We start from the raw sequence: 17,521 nt of genomic DNA, 5'->3' as shown, positions 1-17,521 counted from the left end.
ATTTATTCATCCCACAGACACTCATCAAGCCCCTGGTACATGCAGGCACCTGACATGAGATGTCGCCCCCGACTTCGGGGTGGAGGTGACAGGACATGACAGTGTTGTACGAATAGAGCTGGGAGAGAGGAAGGCTGAGATCCCTGTGGCGGCTCTGGGGACGGACAGTCCACTCAGGCTGCAGGGCTGGGTGTCTGAACTGACCTGAGAGGGATTGGGTGGAATCACCCAGGCCAGGAAGGCAGCCTGCAGAGGAACCACGGATGCAGGTGTTGCAACCGCTGCATCAGAGCACATCTGGGGACCTGTGCTGGCTCTGCTCCCTGCAGCCCGGGCATGGGGGACAGGGGTCGTGGTGAAAGGTGAGACTAGAGAGGCTGGCAAGGCCCAGATGAACATGGGCTTTGTATGCTACGCTAAGGAGTTTGACTTTTACCCCGGTAGTGCCCAAACTGCTGCACATTAGAATCACCTGGGCAGCTCATAAAATTCCTGGCGCTCGGGGTGCATGCCATCCCAGTTACATCAGCACGTCTGCAGGTGGGAGCAGGCATCAGTACTGTTTTGAAGACCCTTAGATGACTCCAGTGTGCAGAAGGCTTGGGAATCACTCAAGGTTATGCTGGTAAAACAGTTATTTTGGGGCCAGGAGGGAGAAGTTTTGGTTTGTAGCATTTGCCCATTTCTGTGGTGTAAATACTCCCATCAGAGCTGATTTCAAGCCAACAACTTGAACTCGGAGCTGGGAAGAGGTGTGCATATCGTGGCTTGTGAGCCGGAAGGAGCTGGCTCTGCACGCTCTGGACGCTGTGCTAAAGGGTTCAAGGGGTGGGTGATGAGGCCTAAGTAAGCTTTGGAGTTTGGAGGAAAAAGATGAAAGGTAAGGACACCAGGTAGGACGGTGGCATGGATCCAGATCAGAGATGCTGGCGGCTTTAACTAGGGGAGGCCGTGGAGGGAGAGGGAGAGGTTCGGAGATGCCGTCTGTGGCCCTGGGACCCTCTCAAGTGCTCAGGGAGGCTCTCTGTGGACTCAGCCAGGCATTATTCTTCCAACCACTCCAGGCTCAGCCTGGAATCTTTGGGATTGAACCTCTGACTTCAGGGACCAGACAGAAGTGAGTGGCCAAGTGTCCACCTGGCCGGGGGAGGAGGGAGACTAAAAAAAGCAGCGCGGTCAGTTCCTGTGTGCCGGAGCCAGCAGTGGTTTCATTTCAGCCCCGCGTGAAGCTGCTCCCTGAGTCTCTGACAGACTGTGGCCTCAGGACTAGGTGACACCAGAGAGGAGAGATTCGGGTCAGTGTCGGGACGTGCAGCCTTAGGCAGCTGGACTAACGGGTTGTCGAGCTGATGGACGAATGACCTCCCGGAGAGTGTCCGAGGCCCCGCTTCTGCCCACGCCCCGTCCACTTAGGAGGCGGGGGGACATGGCTGTGGGCAGGGTGCCCTGTGTGCGGGTGTAGACACAGACCCCCGGGCTGCTCCTGTCCTGCTGCCTTGTCCCCTCACAGGCATTCAAACCCCCAGCAAAAAGGGAACGACGACGATGATTAGGTAGAAACCAGCACCTCTCAGACTGTAGCATGGGGGGCGTGTGTGCATATGTGAGCCACCTTGTGCAGGAGTCACCTGGGGACTTGTTAAAGCACAGGTTCCTGGCCCCACCCCCGGAGACCTTCATTCAGTAGGTCTGAGGTGGGCCCTCAGATCTGCATTTCTAACAAGCTCTCAGGGCACACTGATGCTGCCGGTCCGGGGACCACACTTTGAGAACCACTGGAGTCAGGGATCCTTTCTGCCCATTTACTGCCCTGGTCATTCACTGTGGGTGGTGCCCTTAGTGTCATCAGCAGTGACGTTGGACTGACTGCTGTGGGGATGGGAACATGCCTACAAGGGTCCTTCCTTGCCCTGTCCACACAGGGAGAAAGGGCCGAGGCATCCGAAGGGCTGTGCCCTGTACCAGGGCTGGGCCGTGTCCTCTCCTGCTGTGGGCTGTTGCTTCCTGACTGGCCCCCAGCTTCCCCGAGTCCTGCAGATGCAGTCGTGCAGACTCGTTAGAAACACTTATGTGTGTTTCAGGGTCTTTGCACAGCGACCCAGTTGGTGGTAGTCAGCCAGGGACGGGAATTCAGGGTCTCCCGTCCCTTTGCCATCTCCATAGCACCCAGTGCCATGTGGACCCAAGGTGTCAGGCTCACTGACTCAGGCCTGCACGGGTTTTGCGGTTCGTAACGGGACTTAGGTAATTTTTATCCCGGGGGAAGTTTAGAGGCAGAATTGAAGCTTCTGAGCCCCGAACCATTTTCTGATTCTCTTACTTGCTCCCATGGGAGTGAGTCTAAAAACAGCCGTAGCTTCTCCCTGAAGCCAGGGGGGATTTCTTGCGGTTACTGACAGGCAGACGTGGAGCAAGTGGCCCTCGGGGCTCAGGGTCCCCTCAGAGGGTGGCTGGAGGAGCATGGACCCGCGTTCCGCCGGCACCTTGCTTGTAAGTTCAGAAGAAAGACAGGAGCTGACTTGCCTTGGGTGCAGGACAAGACCGTCTTCTGGGAACTCAGGGGCTGTGATGGTTTTGGGGGTTAAGTAACTGGCATTTCGTCAGCCAGGTGTCAATGGCCATCAGGAAAGGAGGGCAGAATACACACAAAATGAAGGTGTTTGGGTTGAGCCTTTCTTAGGAACACCCACAGTTAAGAGCAAGATGCCTCCTTTTCGATGCCTTATTTTACCGGCTCGTTTCCTTCGTGACCAACGTTTCTTAGGACCAAAAGGGACTACAGACTTTATTTGTAGAGTCATTTATGTGGACAAACCTAATCCCAGTAATTTCTAACTCTGTTGCTGAGACACTAGTTTTCTAGATGGGTACCTTCCTCACGTATGGAGAGGGACAGCAAACATCTGCGATGTTAAGGGTCATAAAATAATGCTTCTCACATGTTCAGTAGTATCTACATCTGATGATGTGGATGAATCCAAGGACACCACTTTTACAACCTTCGATACCAAGCAAAACTGAGCAGTACATTTGAAGAAACTTTTTATCTTGAAATAATTTCAGGCCTACAGAAAAGTTATAAGAACAGCGGAAGGGACCCTTACACATCATTACCCGGATTCACTAAATGTTAACATCTTGCCACACACACCTATGCTTTATTTCTTTCTGAATCACTTGAGAGTAGGTTGCATACATCTGTTTAGTCTATTTACTTGTTAATGTTTCAGGATGTTTTCCCAAGGAGCAAATATATTCTCTTACATCACTGCAGGGTAGGTACACATTCAGGAAATTTAACGTGGACACAGGACTTCAATCAGATCTGCAGCCCATATTCCAGGTTTATCAGTTTTCTCAGTAATTAGTGTCCATCGTGGCTCCTTTCCCCCTTCAGTCCAGGATCCAGGCCAGCATCACATCCTGCATTTAGTTCTCACATTTCCAGTCTCCTTTAATCTGGACCAGTTCCTCTGCCTTTCTGTCTTTCCTGAAGTTGATGTTTTTGGAGAATGTAGGTCTTCTTTTTCTGTAAGTTGAATGTTCCTCATTTGGGAGTTTCCTGGTATTTCATTATGACCAGGCTCGGGGTACTGATCCCTGGCCAGAACGCCGATCGACCGTGTCCTTCTCAGAGGTCCTTCCCATCTGGAAGACCCCAGTGTCCCTCTGCCCCTCACTAGTGATGTTAGCTTTGAAAACTTGGGCAAGGTGTTCTTCAGTTTCTCCACTTATGCTTAATATGTGTTGTTGTTGTTGTTTGTGGTACGCGGGCCTCTCACTGTTGTGGCCTCTCCCGTCGCGGAGCACAGGCTCCGGACGCGCAGGCTCAGCTGCCATGGCTCACGGGCCCAGCCGCTCTGTGGCACGTGGGATCTTCCCAGACCGGGGCATGAAACCGTGTCCCCTGCATCGGCAGGCGGACTCTCAACCACTGTGCCACCAGGGAAGCCCAATATGTTTTACTTTTCAACTAACAGGTGATTTATGGAGACACTTTGAGACCATGCAAGTACCCTACTCCTCATCAAATTTTCCCCCAAGATTTATGGCCAATGGATGATTTTTGTTGAATAATTTTTTCTATGATTGATATAAGATGATGATTTTCCACCACTCCCTCCATGTTTATCAGTTGGTATTTTCCGTAAGGAAGAACCCTCTCTTCTCCCTGTCCCACACGCGCCCCCTGGCTAGCCATCTACCCAGGCAGCCACCTACCCATGTACCTGCCCACCCATCCATCTGTCCATCCACTCATCCACCCATCCATCCAGCTCTCATCTGTATAGATTCATGGATTCCTATTTTATTCATCAGGTTATAATCCACTGCTGTCCTTACATTATTTATTTATTAACATCTTTATTGGAGTATAATTGCTTTACAATGGTGTGTTAGTTTCTGCTTTATAACAAAGTGAATCAGTTATACATATGTCCCCGTATCTCTTCCCTCTTGCGTCTCCGTCCCTCCCACCCTCCCTATGTCCTTACATTATTCGATGTTCAGATTGCCCCAGTTCTGTTCAGAGAGACTCCCCTCAGGCAATAACAATAAGTAGTTTTAAGTTTGTTTTTTAAGCTTCCAGTGTTAAATAGGTAGTTCTAAACAATAAGGCAAGGTCGTTTGCAGGTAGTCATGACAGCTCAGATTTTAGGGGCAGTCAAGATCCCTGGAGTTGCAGAAGAGGCTGGAAGCGGTTTCTTTCTCCTGGCTGGCTTAGCCTCACCTCTGCACCACAGAAGGGTTTGTGGATCTGATGTGGGCCTCATGGTCTTACCCTGAAGTTTGTCTTCTGTTTGTAGAAGAGCCCAGCCGGCGTGGTCCATGCTGCAGTTAGGACGGGGCTGAAGCAGAGCCAGACGCAGGCTGCAGGACCTGCGTTCAGGGCCCGGCTGTCCTGAGCTGTACATGGGCCATGGAGGGGCCGAGTGGCTCCTACTTGTGGCCTGGCTGGCAGCAAGAGGGCGAGTGGGAAGGCCATCGCATACTGGGTTCGCAGGGCGGGAGGAGTCACCGGTGTCCTTTCTCTTTGATTTAGGTGGGTTCCCATCATCTGAGACTCAACAGAGGCCTGGAAGCCAACGCCCCTGCTTTCGACAGGTAGGGTTGTCCGGCCGCATCCTAAGTCTGTTGTCCTTCCTCCCAGCAGACAGTAGTGCAGGAGCCAGGGTGCCATGGGAAATGGGAGACCCCAAATCTGGAATCTGAATCTGCTTTTTACTTTGGTTCTTTATACAAAAAGGCAGCTTACAAAATGGAATGTTTACTTGCTTTCAGTTTTCCCTAAAGGTTCATTCATAAATGCTCAGGTAACACTTTGCAATTATTTTATCTTATCAGTTCCTTCTGCATTGAAGCTTTATCCATTTGTCCTGGTTAATAAGGGATCATCTAAACTATAGGATATTTCTAAGCTGGTTTGTTTGTGTTTTTAAGGTAACATATTCCCAGGCTTTAAAAAGTCACAGTGTGGAAAAGTATAAAGGAAGACGTAGAAGTACCCTAACTTCCAATTCCCACTGTTAGTTAGTTTTCTATATATCGTTCTAGAAAAAATTCTGACTTATACATAGTTCTTTTTTTTTTTTTTTTGCTTCATTGGGTCTTCGTTGCTGTGCGTGGGCTTTCTCTAGTTGCGGCAAGCGGGGGCTACTCTTCGTCGCGATGCACGGGCTTCTCATTGCGGTGGCTTCTCTTGTTGCGGAACACAGGCTCAAGGCGCACGGGCTTCAGTAGTTGTGGCGTGTGGGCTCAGTAGTTGTGGCTCGCAGGCTCAGTAGTCGTGACGCACGGGCTTAGTCACTCCGCGGTATGTGCGATCTTCCCGGACCAGGGCTCGAACCCGTGTCCCCTGCATTGGCAGGCAGATTCTTAACCAATGCGCCACTAGGAAAATCCCTGTAGTTCATTTTTTAAAATACAAATTGGATCATTACACACTTACTGTTTTACAACTCGCTTAAGAAAAGCCATCGCTAACCTGAACTCTTGGTAATTTGTACTTGAAATAGTTAATAGCTTTTTAAAATATTTGTTTTTTTACTCTAAATGTTAATTTTAAAATAATCTTAATGGGTATAACATACTTCTCAAAGTAATTTTTTTTTAATTTACTTTATTATTTACTTTTGGATGCGTTGGGTCCTCATTGCTGCGCGCGGCTTTCTCTTGTTGAGGCGAGTGGGGGCTACTCTTCGTTGCAGTGCGCGGGCTCTAGGTGCGTGGGCTTCAGTAGTTGTGGCTTGTGGGCTCTAGAGCGCAGGCTCAGTAGTTGTGGCGCATGGGCTTAGTTGCTCCGCAGCATGTGGGATCTTCCCGGACCAGGGCTCCAACCCGTGTCCCCTGCTTTGGCAGGCGGATTCTTAACCACTGCGCCACCAGAGAAGTCCTCAAAGTAATTTTTTTAAATGTTTGAATCATTCTAGCCGAAGCTTCATTTGGACTTTAAATTTGCTTGCAGCCTTCTTATTTACCTTAAGATTGGTGACACCAGCCCCCCTAATTAGCATGTTACACACAGGGCACACTCAGCACTGAGCAGCTCAGACTCCCCACCTGAGCAGGGCCTGCTCCGTCTGCACCTGTCAGACCTCAGGCCAGGATGCACCTTCTCTGGGGAGGCGGAACCAAAAGAACCCGGAGGGGCCAGGCCACACATGTTGTTTCTTCGGCACCTTCCCCCGGGGCTTCCTCGTAGCATGGCTCCAGGGGCCGTGCACAGCCTACTGGCTGTGAGGAAGCCCTGATCTCCCAGATTTGATCCAGCCCTGCATCCTCCCCCTGGGAGGGACTGCAGACAGGGCAGGGCTGCCAGGAGCATGGCCCTGGGAGAATTCCTCTTCATGGGGGCGGAGCCCTCGGCGGCTTGTCTTCAGCTGTCTGCAGAGGGATGTAAACTGCCCACTTCAGGATCCACATTCCTCTACGCAGTGCTGTCCCTCCGAGTTAGTAAGAGAGTCCCTTTTTCTCTTATTGGGCTAAAAATGGTTCTTTTGTGATAATTAACTTTTAAAAATTCCATTTATGAGACAAACATGTTATTGTAGAAATTTGGAAAATACAAAACATGTTCAAAGAAGGAAAGAACTTAAAATCACATAGAATTCTACCACTCTTAACATTGTGGTGTGTTATTTTTTTCTTGTGTTAGATGTTAAGATTGCAGTATTAAATTAATTTTACATTTGCTGTTTGCATTGTGTATTTCCCCTTTTTTAAAAAGCTACATTTAAATACTTCTAACAGTATTAAAATGATAAAGTTACTTTTCAAAAGCTGCTGGTAAAAGACAAATATTAGAGTCTCTCCCTGCTATTTCAATATATGTATTTAAAAATAGTCTCTGGTATACAAAGAATTGTCCTAAAGACCAAAATTTCATTATACCTTCTGGTTGAGGTTAAACATCATGAAATGCAGCACTTAGATGAAAAAATTGGACCCTGAGGTTGATGCCTCTCCTAGCAGTTTTTCTAGTTCTGAGAAGGTACCAAGTGAAGTGGATTAACTTCAGAGATACGCACGTCACATTTATAAGGCTCTGTTAATGAAAGGCCAGATTAGCTGTTCTGGGTTTAATGGAGGACTTTACAGAAAGTCCAGCGTATCCTCCACCTGATACCACGTGTGTTAAGAAGTCTGATGTGCTGTGTACTCTTGGCCAGTGCCTTTCGTGGGGAGCAGCTCATCCAGGACCTCCAGTGCCTGGCAGGTCCCCTCAAGGGCGGGGCCGTCAGCGTGTGTCGCGGGGGCGTGGCGTCACGCGTGGCCCTGCTCTGTTGCAGGCACATGGTGCTTCTCAAGGAGCAGTATGGGAAGCAAGTGGTCGTGAACCTGCTGGGGAGCAGAGGCGGAGAGGAGGTGCTCAACAGAGCCTTCAAGGTAACTGGCTTCCCCGCCTGGGGGGGCAGGGAATGAGGGAGCCGAGGGGCCCCTGCTCAGGGTGGGCTTCCATGGGGACTGGGGACAACAGCCCTGCGTTCCCCGTGTTGGGGGAGGCTTTTTCCATCAGAGCTTCAGCATTAGGTGATTTGGGCTACTGACAAATGCGGTTTAATTTTTGTAAAGCAATGGTTGGGAGAATTTGCTCAAAATGAAAACAGAGCATCTCCCATCTCCAGCTGCATTTCCTCCACTGCTCCCCACTGGGACATCGACCACTCAGGATGGCCAGGCCTTTCCCTGGCTCTCTTGGACGGACACACACACGTGTGAACGCACACATGCATGCACGTGCACACGTATGTTTGGGCTTCACCCCACGCATCCCTGACCTGCTCGGGGAGCCAGAGTTCCCTCTTCCCTTGTTGGTCTGGCCCAGCTGCTGGCCAGCACCTTGTGGCATGTTCACACAGACACCCGCAGGGCACTTGTGCCTAAGTGGCTCTTCAGAGCCCCTGCTCGCTTTAAAGCAAGCAACCCTAGATTATTTCCTCCAGTGAACATGGAGCCTTCAAGTCATCCATCCTTGTGTGGGCTGCCCCTGAAAGCTGCTTCCTGTGTCCAGCTTTCCGTGGGCTCCCCGCGGCTTCCGGCACACGTTCAAGGGAGATGCGTGGAGAAACCCTGGGCGGGGAGGGAGCCGTGAGCAAAAGACTCCGCCCACCTCGCCTGCATCTCTCCATTCCCAGTGCTCCCACGTGTATTCGGTCTACTGTAGGCCAAGCTGCAGAATAAGCTGTGGGCTGTGGGCCTCCACAGTCCTTTCCCAGCAGCCCATGTTCCCTGCTGAATGGGAAAAAAACCCTGTGGTTGTTCAGAGCTCAAGGAAGCCCCTTATGGAGAGAGTTTGAAGTCACACCTCACTTCACGGGAAGAGTGTTCCCTGTGGTCCTGGCCCCTGGCCAGTAGAAGCTGAATCCAGCTGGGTGCTTATTTCCCTCTGTTTAGGGAAGCCATGTGCTTGGAGCTGAGACTTGCTGGTGGCCAGTTTCACTTGGCCAGACCTGCTTTTCCTGTTTGGTTTGTTGCTATTGGCAACAAGCTCGCGAAGTATCTCCACTGCCACCCATCTTGGCAGCCGTGTGGGCAGTTTATTTTAAGGAAGAAGGGGAAAAAAAAAACCCTCAAGAATTTTTCCCCTTTATGCCTTGATTTTGGGGAGAAGGTGTCCTCAGCACGCCCCCATCAGCTGGTGGGCCCCTGTGCTGGAAAGGCAGGAGATGACTGCAGGCCTCTGGCCCAGCAGGGGAGACCAGACCCCTGGGCAGGTAGGAGGTAAGAGGTGGACCTTACCTGGAGAGACCTGGGTCATGGTCCCAGCTGGGGTATCACATAGAAGGAGCTCCCTCAGCCTGTCGGCTCTGCCACGCTGAGGTCCACGCACAGGCAGCCGGCCTGTGACCCGTGGTTATCAGGCCACAGGGGGCCAAGCACTCGCTCCAGATCGTGAAGCCGCCGAGTGTGAATGCGTCAGCTTGGCCGACTACTTCCCAACAAGACCTTCTTGATGACGGCAGCTGCGCGTTGACTTGCGTTCTAGCGCGGGAGGGTTGGGCGCTCACAGTCCTCGGGACCAGATGGCCTGAAGCCCTTCTAGTCCTTCAGAGTCACTCGTCTCTGGCTGGCCAAACGCTGGACAAGTCTGACCTGAAGCCGCACAGGAGGGTGTGGTTGGCGGTCCGAGGCGGGGTGCCCTGGGAAGGCAGTGGTTCATCCTTTGCCCCGGGGCTGCCTGGTGAGGGTGCTGAGGAGTTGCTGAGGCTCCTGGTGTGGAAGGCAGACCTCTGCCCGGGCACCATGCCTGCCAGGCACCCACCGGCCGTGCTTCCTCCCGTCTGGCTCCGCCTTCACTCCAGCTCACGTGCTGGACCCGGGCCCGAGTGGGCCCTGAGCCCCTGTCTCCCCCACCCTGGAGTTTCACTGGGCGGCCTGGAGGACTTGCCGAGGGACTTGGCCGCCTCTGAGCACGCCCTCCCGGAGTCTTGCCTTGTCGGGGTGGGACTGGTTACCAGGGCAACCGGAGCTGGATTATGAGCTCTGCAGCCTGCTGTTCTGCCCTGTACCTGGTGTGCCTGTGGCACTCGGGTGCCTGCAGAACAGAGCAGTCCTTCCCCGTGGGCATCCTCCAGAGAGCCCTCTGGGAGGTGATGTTGGTGCAGGGCCCTGGGCTGCCCCGGGGAGCCACGCCCACTCTGGCTGTCTTTTGTTCAAGGTGGACCTTGTGCCCTTCTGCAGGCAAGATGCTCTTTGTGGTTTTGTCCCCAGGGCCTTTGTTCCGTGCTGCCCTTTCCGGGTCGGGGCTGGTAAACCACAGGGTCCACCGTAAGCCTTCAAGCTAAGCCCTGCACCGTGTCGAGTGACACAGTTGGCCGCTCAGATGCCCTGCCACCCTCTCCCTTCCTTCCCCTTTCAGAAGCTGCTCTGGGCTTCTTGCCACGCCGGCGACACGCCTATGATCAACTTTGACTTCCATCAGTTTGCCAAAGGCGGGAAGCTAGAGAAATTGGAGAACCTGCTGAGGCCACAGTTGAAGCTGCACTGGGATGACTTTGATGTGTTTGCCAGGGGCAAGAATGTAAGTCCACGGTGAGTCTCACCTGCATCTTGTCGTCCCGCCGGGCTAGCTGCCGAGTGGCAGGGGCTCTGCCGGGAGCGCGCCCTCCCTCGCCGCTCCTACACTTGCAGTTTCTGGGGCCGCGGGCTCAGTGGTATCGGGCACCTTGGGTTCTGGCCTTCTCCTTTCCCTTCCCACAATCGGAGATGCTTGTGAATTTTGTGAGCAGATGATAAATCGTGGTTTTCTGGCAAACTGTACTGATGGCGGGGACCGGGTTAAACGGTGGAGCCATGGTGACCATATAACTTATCATCTGAACTGTGATGAAAATTAGCAAGAGTGAAGGGGGGCAGCTGGCATAAAGCGGATTGCCTGAGGGAACTGGGATGTGGATTCCCGGCTCAGAGTGGAGGAGAAGGAAGTCCAGTTTCCGCAAATCATACAGTTGATGCTCGTTATTCACAGATTCCATATTTGCAGATTTGCCCACTTGCTAAAGTTTATTTGTGACCCCAAAATCAAACTCCTGGAGCATCTACGGTCATTCACCAGACCTGCTCAGAACAGTGAGAAATTCGAGGCGCCTGCCCTGCACGTTCCCGGCTGAGGTGGAGCCAGGCCCCGCTCGGCCTTCTTGTTTCAACTCGCCCTGCAAACAGGTGTTCCCGAACCATCTGCTCGGTGCCACGTCTTCGCTATTTTGTGCATCTTGTCGGAGATCTCACTGTTTGAAATGCCCCCCAGGCGTGGTGCTAAGTGCTGTCCAGGGTCCTAAGCCCAGGAAGGGTGGGACGTGCCTCAGGGAGAGAGTACGTGTGTTCGAGAAGTTTCGTTCAGGCACGAGTTACAGCGCTGATGGCCAAGACTTGATTGTGGATGAATCAACAATATATATTAAATTAGGTGTTAAGCAGAGACACACATAAAACAAGGTTATGTATTGATTAGTCGATGAAAACACGCGAGTGGAGGCTCACGGGAACGTAGCCCCCCAGGAACAGTGGCTCCGCGCCTGCTGCCTTGCTGACAATTCGCTAACGGTGCACGCAACTTTCTAGAACGTAACTAGGGTGACCACGAGATTTGACGGCAAGTCTTTGTGACGGCCCTGGCGTGCAGGCTGCCGAGAGCGCGCTCTGGACTCGGCCACCCCTCCGGCAGTGCTGGGACCCACCGCGCCGTGTACCGTTGGGGAGCCCCCGCTGGGGTTTCCGTGGGAAAGACAAACAGCTTAGGACCCACCGGGCTGAGTAACTCTGGTGGCTCTGGGCTGCCCGGCTGGGCTCTAGTTGGCAGGCGGCCCACCAGGGAGGAGGTGAGGGGTTCTTTCTCGGGACGAGGCTCCTTGGGGGCCTGCAGTCAGATGGGCCGTTGTGCCACGGGCAGTGCTCCTTCCAGCAGAACTTGTAACTCGTGTGTGTTGTTCCCCGAAGTTTTCAGAAAGGCACTTTGCGGATGAACTGTCTCGACTGCCTGGACCGAACCAACACGGTGCAGAGCTTCATCGCCCTCGAGGTCTGTCTCTCAGGCCAGCTGTGTCCTGTCCTGTGCCTTCAGGGGGATGGGCTGGGCTCAGCACCCTTGTCGGCAAGATGAGGGAGGCCTCACTGGGCTGACGTTCCCACTGTGGGGAGGGGACAGTGACGTGTCTGGCATCTAGAGAGAGGTCTCCCTGGGTAGCTGGCTTGCCGATGCCGTGAGATGCCTTTGGCCCATCACAGGCACGCTTTCACACACTCTTTGGAAGGCACCCCGGACATGGTGGCCCGAAGGTGCTACCATGGCCCAAAGGAGAAATGGTAGCCGTGGGTAGGGATTATTGTGAGGGTTCCCGGAGAGGAAGGCAGGGTGTGACCGCCTGAGATGAGGCTGGGTTTGAAGCCTGGGGGGAGTTTGAAGCCTGTGGTCTGCTGCCTGGGTGGCCTCTCCTGGCTGACCGCTGGGAGGAGGAGTGGGGTCCGCGCTGCCTGCCGTCCATCCCTTGCTGTCCTGTTTTGCGGGTAGTATGGGGGAGGGAGGGGGAGGGTGTCAGAGGAGGGCTGGGTGAAGTGTAGATAAAGTTGGGTGAACTATAGAAGCCCCATTCTCTGCTGCGAGGGTGCCTTGTCCTCTAGGGGGTACAGAGTCACCCACAGCAACCCTCTGAGTAGGAACTCACGGGGATGGCGCCTGGCGGTGTCCCCTGGGCGTCTGTGGGGCAGCTTCCGGGTGAGAAGTTGGTGACCACTGTCCCCTCCTCTCCCAGGTCCTCCACCTGCAGCTTGAGAGCCTAGGGCTGAATTCAAAGCCCATTGCCGACCGCTTCGTGGAGTCCTTCAAAGCCATGTGGTCTCTGAACGGGCACAGCCTGAGCAAGATGTTCACGGGCAGCCGGGCCCTGGAAGGGAAGGCCAAGGTAAGGGCAGGCCGCGGGGGCGGGGGGCGGGTGGTGCCCGTGCGGGCCCCTCTCACGGCCTGTCGTCTGGCCCGTGGCAGGTGGGGAAGCTGAAGGATGGGGCCCGGTCTGTGTCTCGCACAATCCAGTCCAACTTCTTCGACGGGGTGAAGCAGGAGGCCATCAAGCTGCTGCTGGTCGGGGACGTCTACACTGAAGAGTCTGCGGACAAAGGAAGGATGCTGCTGGACAACCAGGCCCTGCTGGGTGAGGGGCTCCCGCTCTGCCCCGCCATCCAGAGGGCGGTGGTTGGGGGGTGCTAGCCAGCCTTCCCACCCCTCACGTCATCCCAGGTGGTGGGTGGCAGGCGCCCCCCTGAGCTGCAGGGCAGCGGGAGGGAGCTTCTGTGCTCGGATCTGATCCTTGACTGTTCTCAGACTATCCATGTCTTTGAATGTTAACCCATCGAGGAATCTTTCTCAGCTTGAAAACGTTCTTGGTCCCATTGCCAGGTATCATTTGTGGGGAGTCTTCCATGAGGGTGGCCTCCTGCTTCTGTTCTGGCCCCAGGACCCTGGAGAACTCTCCCAGGGATGAGGACACCTTCCACTCTCAGGGGCAGGACTGTCATGATTCCCTCAATAGCTAGAGGTTTCTTTTTTTCTTTCTTCTTTACTTGAGATATATTTGGTGTATAGCATTACATTAGTTTCAGGTATACAACATAATGATTTGATATTTGTACATGTTTCAAAACCATTAGCACAGTAAGTCTAGTTAACATCATCACCTCACCACACATAGTTACAATTTTTTCTCTTGTGATGAGGACTTTTAAGAGCTACTCTCTTAGCACCTTTCAAATATACAACACAGTATTGTTAACTGTAGTCACCATGCTGTACATTACATCCCCAGGACTTATTTAACAGGAAGTTTCTACCTTTTGACCGCCTTCACCCACCTCGCCACACCCACACCCCAACCTCTGACAACTGTTCTCTGTATCTATGAGTTCATTGTGTGTGTGTGTGTGTGTGTGTGTGTGTGTGTAAGATTCCACATATAAGTGAGCTAGAGGTTTCTTTGGGGAAATGTTAGTGGTATCTTATCCCGTAGAGCCTGTAATCATTATAGGGCTCATGGAAAAGAAGGGGAGGCCCAGCATTTTTCCTTAGAAGAATGTATAACTCGTGGTTTAGAAGTTTTTGGTGTTTTTGAAAAATTAGTTTGCCCGTGCTTAAAATGACTTCACACCCCTCTCCTACTTTTTTTCTTCCATCATCGGGGGAACTCCTGTCTGGCTTCTGGTAGCCAGGGTGACATCTGTGTCAGCCCTGGAAACAAGGCCGCTCAATAAATGTGGAAAGAAGCTCTGAGCAGTGTAGTGAGGCTTGTTTCATAGCAAAGTAAACGTGATGGATATTTGGGCTAAGTCCCTAGTTTAAAAAGGGACTGTATTTCGGCTGTCTGAGAGGATGGACTTGACTCAGTAATGATTTTTTAAAGGCTTAAGTCTGAGGTAAAACAGAACATTTCAGGCATGCGATTGGTAGGTGGAAAATGCAAAGTTGGGTGTCAGACCCTTAAAGTTCCGTGTGTATATATTTAATATGGAAGGTTGCAGTGTCCCCTTGATTAAATTCCCACGGGATCGTGGCGTGACCGTCGAGGATGAGATTCCCTGTGATCTGATGTCACGGCCTCTGTGGTTCTGTTGGGAGAAGGGTGCGGAGGGGACATTATGGCAGAAGTGCCACAGGAAAGCGTTCGTGGGTGGTTTTTAGCCTCTTAGCACCTTTATAAGGAGCATCCATTGGTCCATATAGATGGGATCGTGCATCCCCCGTGACAGAGAGTCTGGCCATGTTTCTCGGGGAGGTGGGTGGGGTGCAAACATGGCCTTTCTGTGCCCCTAACAGTGACTCCCAGGATCCTGCAAGCCATGTCGGAGCGCCAGTCGGAGTTCACGAATTTCAAGCTGGTGCGCGTCGCCGTGGGCACCTGGAACGTGAATGGAGGGAAGCAGTTCAGGAGCAACCTGCTGGGCACTGCCGAGCTGGCTGAGTGGCTGCTGGATGCGCCCGTGTCTTCCGGAGTCTCTGGATCCCAGGGTGAGTGTGGCCGGGACAGGGCGACAGGTGCAGACCCCCGGCCGCCGTCTCGCCTCGTCTGCAGGTGGACTTGGCAAGTTGGGTATTTGGCCTTCTCGCTCCTTGGAATGTTTAGAAAGCTCTGTGGAAGGTTAGATCACAGACACGGTTGGTTTTTTTTTTTTTTTTTTGGCCGCGGCTTGCGGGATCTTAGTTCCCGGACCAGGGATCGAACCCAGGCCCTTGGCAGCGAAAGTGTGGAGTCCTAACCACTGGACTGCCAGGGAATTCCCTGTGTACCTTTTAAGAATAAAACAATTCCAAGGTTGACACCTCACCTTTTGTCTTATATCGTGCAAGGTAATATTTAATGGCCTGGGAACTCAGGATTCGAACACGTACTTTTTCTCCAGTCAGCATTTACGTAGGGGTTTCGCTTTTTCCCACTCACTTGGATTCTGGAAAGACTCGTGGTCCGGTTCCCTGCCTGTTGATGTGCGGTGGAGGGCGGGGTCAGCTCTGCTTACGTACCTTGATCGACAGCTGTCCGGGACGGTGCCCAGAGCCCCGTCCCCGCTCTCTGTGCGCTGTCCGCATGTGGCAGGGGCTTGGGGGCAGCGTAGCTCGAGGACTTTGTTCCGAGTCACTGGGATGCCTCAGGCGGCTGAGCGTCAGGACACATCGGGAGGCCGGCAGCAGGTGGCTACAGGGCTTCTATTCACCTAAGATTCCCTGTTAAAGGGGACAAAGGGAGAATGGATGAGCAGCGCTTCTGCCCGCTGTGCTTCCTGTAAACCAGGCATTTCTGGGGCAGATTTCATCAGAGCGGGTCCCAAGCAGGGCTGGATGTCCCCTTCTCTGACCACCGGGACAACAGTGCCCTGGGACAGGACCACAGTCAGACATGATCCCAGCAAGGCTGGCAAGGCTGGCCCAGCGCTGTGAAAAGTACTGAGGGACACAAGCAAGTATGAGCCAGTTCTGCCCCCTGGCAACTTAGGGTCTGGTTCGGGGGGGCGGGGGACGGTATCTGCTGCATGTGGAAGTTGTTGGTCCAGGCACTCTACACGTGTTCTCTGATTTACGCTTTACGACCACCCTGCGAGGTGGCCACTACCGTCCCTTCTGCAGAGCAAGCAGCAGAGTTTGGAGAGGTTAGTGACACGCCCAGGAGGTAGCCAGGGAAGAGCCGTGGGCACAGTGGGAGCTGGAAGGAGGTTGGCGCGTGGAGCTCACCACGTGGTCTGGAGGGGTCACCCAGGCTGTGGGCCAGCACAGGCCTCCGTGGGTCTGACTTCCCTCATCTTCTGCTTGCTCTGCAGATGACAGCAGCCCAGCTGACATATTTGCCGTGGGGTTTGAAGAGATGGTGGAACTGAGCGCAGGGAATATCGTCAATGCCAGGTAGGCGGCCAGGCGCGGTGGGGTGGGATCCTGGGCTGGGCGCCTCTGCATTCTGAGTGTGCTCCCACCACGACCTCACGGACATACGCCTCTCCCTTCCTCTCTCTTTGCTGATTAAGGAAATAGAAGGAAGGGTGGGATAGGCTCAGTACTCCATGGGTGCTGCTGCCTCGGCCACGTGTCCGGGCTGATTCACGCTGCGAGCTGGCATGTGTGAGCCCCGAGGGCATGGGCCGGGCTGGGCGGGGGCTGACTCACTTTCCTGTGTGTGAGTGTAAGAAAGAAACAAAGGAAAGAAAACCACTGGATTAACATTTGGTGTGAGGTCAGCAGGACTCTTTCTTTCCTAGTCCGTTTCAAGGTACTTCCTGAACAAATAATGAAACCTGGTTCTATGGAGGTCTTATGAGCAAGGCCCTGTGCTGGGGTTCAGGGGGCAGGGGTTGGGGGGGGGCCATGTTTGAAGTGTACAACACAACCAGAACCATGCGGATAGCCCATTGCAGGGATTAAGGCTCACGTGGCACTAGTGCAGGAGCGCAGGCAGCATGGCGTCAGTAAAGACCCAGCTAAGGGCTAGAGGAGTTTATAGGTGGGAGAGCCTGCTTCCAGCTCACACTGAAAAGCATCCTTCTTTTCTCCAGTACCACCAACAGGAAGATGTGGGGTGAGCAGCTTCAGAAAGCCATCTCACGCTCTCATAGGTACATTCTCTTGACTTCGGCACAGCTGGTGGGCGTCTGTCTTTACATCTTTGTACGTCCGTACCACGTCCCCTTCATCAGGTAAGAACATTTTGCTTACCAGCATCTGGGGGAACACGGGATTGTTTGATTCTGACTTCCTTCCTCCCACCCCCTTCCTGCAACAGGAATCAGGACCTGCCATTATTTTAGATAAATGTAACAAAACCCCCAAGGCAAAACCAAGCGAATAGAATATTGTCTAGCATTTAAAAAGCCACAGTGGGAACCTTCTAGCTCAGGAAGCTGGACCCTTTTAGAAAGACTGTTTCCTGATCGTTGTTACCCAGGCTCAGTTTTGCACAAGGAAAGGGATTCCTTGCTGAAATGTTAGACAGGAAACCTCTGACCAAGAGCTGGGTAACTCATCAGGAAATGCCAATTCTTTTGTCTCTTGTTAAAA

At 53.0% G+C, this 17,521-nt stretch overlaps 1 protein-coding gene across 2 annotated transcripts in view; it reads left to right on the top strand.

The window, feature by feature from the left end:
• SYNJ2 (synaptojanin 2) overlaps positions 1-17,521 on the top strand; it is a 96,053-nt gene that overhangs the window by 57,656 nt on the left and 20,876 nt on the right. For both annotated transcript variants that reach the window (XM_065888684.1, XM_065888685.1), the window contains exons 6-14: positions 5,045-5,106; positions 7,791-7,887; positions 10,361-10,533; positions 11,938-12,019; positions 12,750-12,899; positions 12,980-13,145; positions 14,801-14,992; positions 16,294-16,375; positions 17,020-17,160. In XM_065888684.1, the coding sequence (XP_065744756.1) occupies positions 5,045-5,106; positions 7,791-7,887; positions 10,361-10,533; positions 11,938-12,019; positions 12,750-12,899; positions 12,980-13,145; positions 14,801-14,992; positions 16,294-16,375; positions 17,020-17,160 (1,145 nt within the window). The remainder of the gene's footprint in view (positions 1-5,044; positions 5,107-7,790; positions 7,888-10,360; positions 10,534-11,937; positions 12,020-12,749; positions 12,900-12,979; positions 13,146-14,800; positions 14,993-16,293; positions 16,376-17,019; positions 17,161-17,521) is intronic.

The sequence above is a fragment of the Phocoena phocoena genome, chromosome 12 (genome assembly GCF_963924675.1).
Source record: "Phocoena phocoena chromosome 12, mPhoPho1.1, whole genome shotgun sequence".
In the NCBI taxonomy this organism is placed as follows: domain Eukaryota; kingdom Metazoa; phylum Chordata; class Mammalia; order Artiodactyla; family Phocoenidae; genus Phocoena; species Phocoena phocoena.
This window is presented reverse-complemented; position numbering and strand designations above follow the sequence as displayed.